Source organism: Octodon degus, unplaced genomic scaffold, assembly GCF_000260255.1.
Source record: "Octodon degus isolate 3935 unplaced genomic scaffold, OctDeg1.0 scaffold00050, whole genome shotgun sequence".
Classification (NCBI taxonomy): domain Eukaryota; kingdom Metazoa; phylum Chordata; class Mammalia; order Rodentia; family Octodontidae; genus Octodon; species Octodon degus.
The window spans coordinates 11,109,813-11,119,905 of NW_004524626.1; the positions used below are offsets into that span (position 1 = coordinate 11,109,813).

General features: G+C 54.5%; 1 protein-coding gene across 5 annotated transcripts in view; it reads left to right on the forward strand.

Annotated features, from left to right (window-relative positions):
* The first annotated feature begins 7,512 nt into the window (after nt 1-7,512).
* Dock6 (dedicator of cytokinesis 6) overlaps nt 7,513-10,093 on the forward strand; it is a 45,345-nt gene continuing 42,764 nt past the window's right edge. For all 5 annotated transcript variants that reach the window (XR_002821424.1, XM_023717186.1, XM_023717187.1 and 2 more), the window contains exon 1: nt 7,513-7,597. Coding sequence is in view for 4 of the 5 variants with exons in the window: in XM_023717186.1 (XP_023572954.1) it covers nt 7,554-7,597 (44 nt within the window). In the remaining variant the exon portion in view is untranslated. The remainder of the gene's footprint in view (nt 7,598-10,093) is intronic.

Consider the following 10,093-nt stretch of genomic DNA (forward strand, 5'->3'; position numbering starts at 1 on the left):
CGGGGTGAAGGGTCGGCCTGCAGCCGAGGGATCTGCACTGGAGCCAGGAAGCGATGCTCAAGGTGAGCACCAGAGCTCCCCCAAAAGTACCACAGCCGTCCTCAGCAGCAGCGAGGTCCCAAGCTCCTCCAGCGACGGGGAAAGCTGAGTCCCCATCAGGAAAGCCAGTGCGACAAGCTTCTCCATGAGGCTGAGCAGGGCACCATCTTCCCCTCCAGAGCCAGGAAGCGATGCTCAAGATGAGGACCAGAGCTCCCCCAAAGTCCATCGCAAAAGCCAGTGTGACAAGGCCCTCCAGCGGAACAGCCCAGGAGAACCAGCAGCCTCCAGCAGCCCCAGCAGCTGCTGCAAACAGCATCCCTAACAGTGTTCTGGCAGCTCCTCCTGTTCTGCCTTTGTGCTGCCGGCAGCAGCCCTCGGGGGGCCTCCCCCGCGCCCAGCACCTTGCTACTTCACTTCAGCTGGGTGCAAGCTGCTGCCCGCCAGTTACAAACCCACTACACGAGAGTACTGCCCCGGGCCTGCTGGGACCAGCCAGAAGCAGGCTGGCCACCACCCACACCCCCAGCCCCACACGTCCACACAGGGCTCTCTTCTGAGCGTGTCGCACACGTGCATCGTACAATACACGGCCTTTGAGTTGGCCTCCGCCATGCGACACAGACTCGGGAGACACTCACACTGTCACCCAGGGCAATGGCTGGTTCTTTTTTCGGAAGAATATCCCATTGTGCCAAGCGACTCCAGTCTGTTTTACATTCACAATCCAGTTGATTCAAACCGTTTGCGGTTATGAACGAAGCTACTATCGAAGCTCGTGCAATGGTTTTGTGTGGACCTAAGTTTTCATTTCTCTAATGAAAATACTCAGGGGTCGGCTGGCTGGGTTTTCAGATATTTGCATGAACGGCATTTAAGAACCAAGAGCCGGAGCGGGGGTGGTGGCGCACACCTGTAATCCCAGCACTCAGGAGGCCAAGGCAGGAGGAACTTGCTGTAAATTCAAGGCCAGCCTGGCTACATAGGGAGACCCTGCCTCAAAAGAAGGAGAGGAGGAAGAGGAGGGAAATTACAAAATCACCATGAAACCTAGAATAGGGGTGTTTGCCTGCAACCCTAGCTACTTAGGAGGCTAAGGCAGGAGGTTTCCCAGCACCCAGGAGTTCAGTACCTTGGTGAGATCTTATTTTTTGTTGTTGTTGTTTTTGGGTGGAACCGGGGGATTGAACTCAAGCCCTTGTGCTTGCCAGGCAAGCGCTTATTCTACTGAGCTGTCTACCCGGCCCTGAGATCTTGTTTTAAAGAATAAGAAAGAATCTTGGCATGAGGGCCCCAAGTTTTTTTTTTTAATGTATTTTAGTACAGGGACTACAGGGTCCCACTACATAGATCGGACTCATACTGACCCTCCAGTTCTCAGCACACACCACCACACCCAGTCTCGGGAGCAGCCTCAGCGAGCCCTGAGGGCAGGGCTGGCACGGCACTCCGGGGATGGAACCCAGGTCCCTACACCTGTCTACACAGGCACTTAAGTCTGTTGAGCTATTTGAGATCCTTAAGTTTAAGTTCAACTTGAGCAATTTGGTGATTTGCTAAGATCCTATGTCAAAATTAAAAAAAAAAAAAAAAAAAAAAGCTGGTCGTGTGCTCCTGGGCACTTGGTGGTGGTGGTGTTTTTTCTCCGGCTGTCTGAACAGTCAGGAAGCAAAAGTCTCAAAGTAGCACAGCAGAGGGCAGTACGTAAGCTTTGCCATCCAGATGTCACACAGGCGTAGTGACATCAGCTTTTCCTTGCAGGGGCTTCTGTTTCATTTTCTTTTGTGTGTGGTGCAGGTGACAGAGGCGAGCACTCGCCATGGACCTGCAGCCTGGGCTGCCTTCACTTTTTTGTGCGTTGTTTTTTGTTTTTGTTTTTGGAGTCAGGGTCTCACAATGTAGCCCAGGCTGGCCTCGAACTCAGGGAGATCCTCCTGCCTCAGCCTCTCCAGTGCTGGGATGATAGGCATGTGCCACCATACACAGCCCCGCAAGTTTTTAAGAAACAAAACAGGGGCTGGTGAGATGGCTCAGTGGTCTAAAGCATCTACTTAGAACAAGCTTAGCAAAGCACAGGGACCGCGGTTCAATCCCCCAGCACCACATGCCAGCCAGCCCCGCCCCCTGGTGGGCTGAGCTGGCCACACACACACACACACACACATGCACACACAAATAAAAAATAAGTAAATAAATTTTAAAAAAGAAACAAAACAGCTCAATTTCACATGTTGGTAAAAATAAAAATGCAAGTTTGCCTTTCCAAGTTCATGGACACACCCCTGAAATCGATCTGTAGAATCCTTAGGTATTGTCCCCCCAAACACACACACACACTGAGAGGGATAAGAATAAGCGGAAAATGAGCTGCGTCAGTGGAAATGTAACAGGAGTGGTGGGCGCGCCCGCACTCTGGGAGGCTGGGGCTGGAGGACTGCAAGTTCGTACCCAGCCTAGATAACTCAGGGACTCCGCCAAACTGTGTCTCAAAATAAGAAATGAAAACAGCTGGGGCTGGAGCTCAGCGGAAAAAAGGAGCTGCAGGGGCTGTGCCCGAGCAGCAGCCGGACAAACCGATGGCCGGGCCATCTGTTCAAAGAAAAACAGGAAGCCAGCAGCCTGTCCCCTTGGGCCTTGCCTTGTGACTTCAGTTGCCAGGGCCGGGACACGGGCTTCCAGCGTCCCTGCCCTGCTGTGGGGCAGCAGGAAGAGCACTCTGACAGGCAGCGACCCCGGGCTGCGGTCCTCCCGGCTACTCCTCGCCGGCCTGAACACAGCCCTGTGGGCTCAGCAAGGAGATCACCCCAAGACCAATTCACAGGTGGGGAAACTGAGGCCCAGGTGACAAAGTCTTGCTGTGGCCACGCTGGGTCTTAAAGCCTAGAATCTCTGCACTATAAGAATGCCACGTGCCCGTGGTGCCACCACTCAGGAGGCTGAGGCAGGAGGACTGCTGAGTGCAAGGCCAGCCTGGCTGCGTGCTGAGACGCTGTGCCAAAAAGGAGTCAAGGCCCACATTCATCCATTCATCAAGCGACTCACCAGACTGCCCCAAAACATCTTTAGAAATGGGGGGGGGGTAGTTCTTTGTGTGTCATGCTATTCCCAGCTAGCACCCGAGGTTGGGAGGTTGGACACAAGGCCTTTGTACTGAGTTCCAACCCCAGTCCCTTTCCTTTTTCTTTCTTTTTTTTTTTTTTTTTTTTTTTTTTTTTGTATTTTATGGAAGGGACTACAGAGTGCATCCACTAAACTATTTGGCCGGCCCTCCCTTTCTTATTTTTTTCTTTATTTTTTCTATACTTAGTACAGGGTCTACAGTATCTCGTTATCCAGATCGGACTCCTAGTGATCCTCCTGTTTTCAGCCTCCCAAGTGCTGGGATTACAGGCCCGCGCCACCACACCCAGTCTCAGTCCCCCTCTCAGAGCACCTGGGGGCGGGTCCGCACGGTGCGCACCAGGATTGAACCTGGTCCCTGCGCTTGCCAAAGCAGGCGCTTTAGTCCGCTAAGCTATCTGGCTGGCCCCTACTTTGTATCCTGTGAAGGGTCTTGCTAAGTAGTCAAACTGACCAGGCTGGGCTCCAGGTAGCTGTCTGCCTCCCTCAGCCTCCCAGAGCGCTGGGATGACGGGCGGTGCCACCACGCCCAGCTCCGGCCTTGTTTTTGAGTACCGACTGTGTGCACAGTGATCCGTAAGGAATGAAGTAGAGATCGCTCCCTGCCTCGGGCTGGGGGTGGAGTTCAAGGGCAGCTTTTGTCCAACGTGGGCAAAGCCCTGGGGTCTCCGGCCATGCCTCAGAGCAAACGGAGGAGCAGGAGAAAGAAGGGAAGGGCGAAGACACCCACAGCGTATTCAGCAGCAGCGGCAGAGGCGGCGAGGAGGCCAAAGTCCCCGCTGAGCACCTCGGACACCCGGCGGCCCGCCCTGCTGAGTCAGCCCTGCCCATCTAGTCTGGCAGGGCTGGGCGCCTGCAGCTGGAGCGGAGCCGGCACAGGGAGGAGCCTCTACAGCCACCTCCACACCCCAAAGAGTCCCTGGGTTCCTTGTGCCCAGTGTTCCAGGCCCCCAAACACCTTCAGATGCTTCTGCCTCAGCTGCAACCCACCAGGAACCTCCGTGGAGCAGAAAGAACACTCGCTCAGGGAAGCTGAGAAATTCACCGGGGGTGAGGGCTTTTAACCTACTTTGGGGCTAAGATGCCCCAATCCAAGTCTTGAGAATTTGATAGTCCAGCAGGGTACAACCTCTTTCCTGGTTTCTTCTCCTTTACAAGGGAATCATACTAGAAGACTCATGCTTGCACATGTAGGTGTGATCAAAGATACAGTGTGCATTTACACTGTTTAAAGTTTATTTCAGTAAAATGCACATTGTCTGAATCCCCCTCAAAGCCCCCCTCCCCCACTGCAGGGAGTGCATTCTTCCCCTCATTCTTGCCCTTTCTGCAGCAGTTCTACACATCTTCTTTCCTGAGGGTTGTTTCATAGCCCCCTAGGTGACCTGAGTGGATTCAAAATGCTGATGCCCATTTCTGTGAAATATAAATATAATGGCGTGTCCTCCTCGTTACTCCTCGGGCCTGGCACTGTGTGGACCCTGGCTCTCCCCGAAGTCAAAATGACCATGAAGTGGGAGCATTTTTCAATCAACTCAGGATGTTCAGGCAGCTGGAATGGTACAACTAAAGACAGTCAGGAAAAAGAGACTTCCAGAACTGCCTCAGAAAGTGGCAAGACCAGTGTGTCAGGAACGATGGGCAGGATTTTTGTTGGGTTTGGTTTGTGCTTTCGTTTTTGGAGATAGGGTTTCATTTTGTAGTCCAAACTAGCTCTGAACTCACTATGTAGCCCAAGCTGGCCTTGAACTCACAGCAATCCTGTTGCCTCAGCCCCCTGAGTGCTGGGATTATTGGTGTCAACCCCCATGCGCAGTTTGAGGGGAGTCTTTTGAGCTGCATTCGTGAACACGGGATTTTTTTGTTGCTTTGTTTTTTTTCTTTGAGACAGGATGTCACCATATAGTTCAGGCTGGCCTTGAACACCTGCGGATCCTCCTGCCTCCACCCGCTAAGGGCTGGGATTACAAACATACCCCTCCACGTCAGGCTGTCAGTGTGGCTTTTTACTGCAATACGTTTTTTAAAACGTAAACATTCATTTTCCGCAGAAGCCCTGAGGTAGAGCTGAGTCTTGGGGTTTAAAGAAATATCAGAGTATGAGAGAGGGCTGGGGAGATGGCTCAGTAGAATAAGCACTTCCCTGGCAAGCGCAAGGGCCTGAGTTCAATCCCTGGTTCTGCAAAAAAAAAAAAAAAAAAAAAAAAAAAAAAAAAGTATGAGAGAGGGGTATGTACGGTGGTGCACACGTGTAATCCCAGCACTTGGGAGACTGAGGCAGAAGGATCTCCACAAATTTAAGACCAGCCTGGGTCAAACAAAAAGAGGCTGAGTTGCTGGAGCCCAGTGCCTGAGGGAGCGACAGGGAGGTGATGCGAACGGGGATGAGGCAGCGCCTTGTGGGCTGGGGCAGAAACTGGGCTTTTACCCACAGCTAAGGGAGAACCATAGAGGGCTCTGCACTGAGGAAGGACTTGGTAACTCAGAGCTTGCTAGGTTCCTCCTGGCTGCAAGTGGCAGGGACGCCCCGTGCAGAGGGGGTGATTGGAAGGCCACACATAAGAGGGGGACAAAATTAGCAGAGAGGGCTAAGAAATGAGTACCTCTACACCCAACTCCACATCTCCTGCCCTGCACACTCCCTCATCCCAAGAGGCCAGGCAGGGACTTCAGCTTGGCAGGCTTCAGGCTGAGGCTGGATGGGGCTGACAGGAGCCATGGTGGGCTCATGTCACTGTCTCCTGGGTCAAAGTGGCGGGGCCACTCTGGGAAGGGGTGTGCCCAGTGGCACCCTGGGTGTAAACCACAGGGTGTAAGGGTTTCTCCACCACTCAGTCTCTTTGTGTTCTGTGGTTCAGGATCTCACATGGACTCACTGAGCAACAGGACCAGGTCCTTCTGTCTCTCTGGGCCTCGGGTACGTCATGGGTGGGAGGAATGATGCCAGTATCCATACACAGAAAAGAACAGCACATGCAAAGGCCTTGTGGTGCAGTTGAGTCCAAATAGTGTTTTATTTTTGTCTGGGAGACTGATTAGTTGGTTGGATTTTTTTGAGACAGAGTCTCACAATGTAGTTCAGGTAAACCTTGAACTCACTATGTAACCCAGGCTGGCCTCAAACTGGAGAAGAGCCCCCTGCCTCCGCCTCCTGAGTACTGGGATTACAGTTTGTGAAATGTTTTGTGACCACACCTGCAATGGCAGGACAGGAGGAGGAGGGGTCTGCCCATTCTGGTTAACAGGGATGAATGAGGACTGGAGAATTCTCTAACACTACAGATGCACAGCTAGGAAGAGGGCTGCAGGGAAGAGGTTTGAGACCACAAATTAACAAGTCATCCCCACACCTTCCTTCCTGCTGGTGGATGAAGCCTTCCTGATGGGCCCCACAGGTCTCACTGCCTGACCCTGAGCCACCTCTCCTGGGGCCCAAGAGTCCAGTCAGACCCTTCCTTCCGCCTATCCACCTCCTCACGGAGGCCTGGGGGTGGTGGTTGTGGCACTCTCAGCAAATCTCCCGAACGCTCCATGCCTCAGTTTACTTATCTGTGTAGTTCTCCCAGTTATGCAAGCTGCAGAGCCATGCACAACACACATTAGCAAGTATGCTTTTTTTTTTTTTTTTTTTCTTCCCCAGTACTTCTGGGGACTGAACCCAGGAAACTTCATACTGAGCTAGACTCCCAGCACCCCTGGAATCTTCTAGACCCCCCAGCACTTTTTTTTCCCCCAGCACTTTTTTGAGACAGGATCTCACTAAACTGACCAGGCTTGGATCAAACTTGCGACCTCCTGCCTCAACTGTCCAGAGTTCTGGGATTACAGGCCTACGCAACCTCTCCTAATTTTCCTATGATCATTAGATATGTGGGCGTCAGTATCGTTTTGTTCCAGCCAGGAATTAGAAGGTGGAAAGAGCGCCCACACCCACCCCAGGGAATTTGGGACCCATATAGCCTCTATCCCAGAGCTTCTGTCCTCCGCCCAGCTCTGAGCCTCAGTTTCTCCACTGTTGATCCAGCACATTAGAGGTGGCCAGAAGACCCCGCCCCCGGCTCTGGCCCCGCCCCAACAGTCTCCTGTCCCGCCCGCACAGGTTCGGGCCCCGCCCCCGGAAGGTCCGAGCCCAGAAGGCCCCGTCCCTTCCCCGCCCAGTAGGACACCGGCCCACCTCTGCAAGGCTGCTTTCTCCCTGGTCACGCCCATCCCAGCGCAGGCTCCGCCCTCAAAAGGCTCCGTCTTCTGAAGACCTCGCCTTCGGTCACGGCCAACCGGACGCCGGCCCCGCCCCTGGAAGCCCCGCCCCTGGAAGCCCCGCCCTTCGGGCTCCGACCCCGCCCAGCCCGGCTGCCCAGACCTGAGCGGCGGCGGGCGGCGGGACGCGGGACGCCATGGCGGCAGCAGAGCGCCGCGCCTTTGCGCACAAGATCAACAGGTAGCGCGGCCGCGGGGACTCGCGGTGTCCTCTCGGGGCCCCGCCCCGGGACAGCACCACCCTCCTCGGCCGGGGCGCCTCCCATTCCACCCCTTTCCGCCTCTACTGGGGTCCGCGATCCCCACTTGGGCCAGCAGCGGACACCGGCTCACGCGGAGGGAGGAGGGTTCCGGACTGGGGTCGCGCGGAGGCGACAGCGCGAAAGCAGCTGAGATATTTTGGGGCGGCTGAGCTCTTGGGAGCGTGACGGGGGGCTTCCCGGAGGAGGTGGCACCGGACTTCACGTCCCTAGTCCAGGGAGTGGGGGTCCCCTGCTACAGGACTTAGGGTTCCTGTGCTCCAGGAGGTTATGGTCGAGGACTTTCAGTCCCCTCCGCAGCGCCTGGTTTGGGGACGAGGCTCCTGGTGGCCTTTGGGGCCCCTTATGCACCCCCGACCCCACTCCGGGTCCTGTGCCCAGCTGTCCAAGGGAGGAGGGGGGACAGGGGACAGCTGTGCAGAGCCCCCCACCTCCTGCCTTTGACGCGCTGGGCGGTGGGCGATTGAATGGACAAAGTGGGGGTTGGGACGGAACCAGCTGGTGGGCGGACAGGGGAGGGGCCAGGCGCCAGGCGCTGGGGGATCCGTTTCCCTGGCCACTGGGGATGGCAAGACAGCCAACTGGGAAGGGGGCTGTCAGACCTTAGGGGGGCTGAAAAATGGGCTCTTCATGCCCAGAGTGTGTGTGGGGATTCAGATCCAGCGATCTACTCCACTGGAGACCTGTTTTGGTCTCCCTGGGCTGGCAGAAGAGCTGCATGTGAGTCCTGCCCTCATGGATATGTAAGAAAAGACCCCACTCTGGGTAGAATGGGGAACTGGGAAGCAGCAGGGTAGGGCAGATTGTATGTTAGTGATACAGGGCTGCTGGGACCTAGCAGGTGGGGGAGGGAGGCCAGATGAGCAGGTGCCTTTCAGCAAGGACCAGCCGGAAGTCAGGGAGAGACAATGCCTGTGGGCCGGAAGATAGGTTCAAACACTGGTGAGGGCAAGTGCAAAGGCCCTGGGGCAGCAAAGGAGACAGTGGCAGTAGATGTTGCAGAGTTTTATAGTGGTGAGGCCAGGACTTAGACGTCAGCCTCGAGCCAGCCAGGTGGGTCCCATGCAGAGTTCTTAGCAGAGGAGGCCTGATTTGGGCAGAATGGTTGGAGGTTTTTTATCTTCTGCCATTGTTTATCTTTGAATTGTCTCTGTCTCAGGCTCCAGGTGTCTCTCCCAGACTCTGTCCCTGAGTCCCCATGTCTACTGCAGTGAGGAGGAGGGGTCTTGGGTCCTGTGCTGGGAAAGACAGTGCCAGGCTTGGGAAAGAACAGAGCACCCAGGGGTCCCAGTGGGCAGGCAGTTCGAAAGCAGCCAGTGGGCCCTAGATCCCCAGAACTGAACCTGTGCTCCCCGCTTGTCTACCTGCCTCTGACAAATAGCCAATAGCTCCCAGGCTCTTTTTATTTTATTTTATTTGGCGGAACCAGGGATTGAACTCAGGCCCTTGCACTTGCCAGGGAAGCGCTTATTCTACTGAGCCATCTAGCGCTGGGATGACAGGTGTGTGCCACTATGCCGGGACTCCAGATTCTTTTTTTTTTTTTTTTTTTTTTTTTTGGCGGAACCAGGGATTGAACTCAGGCCCTTGCACTTGCCAGGCAAGCACTTACTCTACTGAGCCATCTCCCTGTGTGTGCGGGGCTGGCTGGCATGTGGTACTGGGGGATTGAACCGTGGTCCCTGTGCTTTGTTTAGCTCAGCTTGTTCTAAGTAGGTGCTTTAGACCACTGAGCCATCTCACCAGCCCTTCCAGATTCTTAAAGAGATTTTCACTGCGCATGGTGGCACATACCTGTCATCCCAGCTCTCAGGAGACTGAGGAAGGATTGCTGCAAGTTCGAGGCCAGCCTGGACTGCATAGGGACTTTGTCTTAATAAATAGATAGCTGAAAAACAGGTTTTGGAGCTGGGCGTGTGGTTCAGAGGTAGAGCGAGTGTGCAGCATGCATGAGGCTCTGAGTTCAAGCCCCAGCACATGGAAAACACAACAACAAAGTCTCCACCTACCTCACCTACTCAGGAAGCTGAGGCCAGAGGACCACAAGTTCTAGTGCATCCTGGGCAACTTGGTGGGCCCCTGTCTCATGATAAAAAATGAAAAGGGGTGCTAGGGAGATGGCTCAGTGGACTAAGCACTTCCCTGGCAAGCGCAAGGGTCTGAGTTCAATCCCCCAGTTCTACCAAAAAAAAAGAAAAAGAAAAAGAAAAAAAAAGAAAAGGGCTAGGGATGGAGCTCAGTGGTAAAGTGCTTGCCTAGCATGAGTGGTATCTTGAGTTCAATCCTCAGCACCTCAAAAAAGTTGTGACATAAGACATCTATACATGGGCTGGAGAGATGGCTCAGTGGTCTAAAGCACCTACTTGGAACAAGCTTGGCAAAGCACAGGGACCACGGTTCGATCCCCCAGCACCACA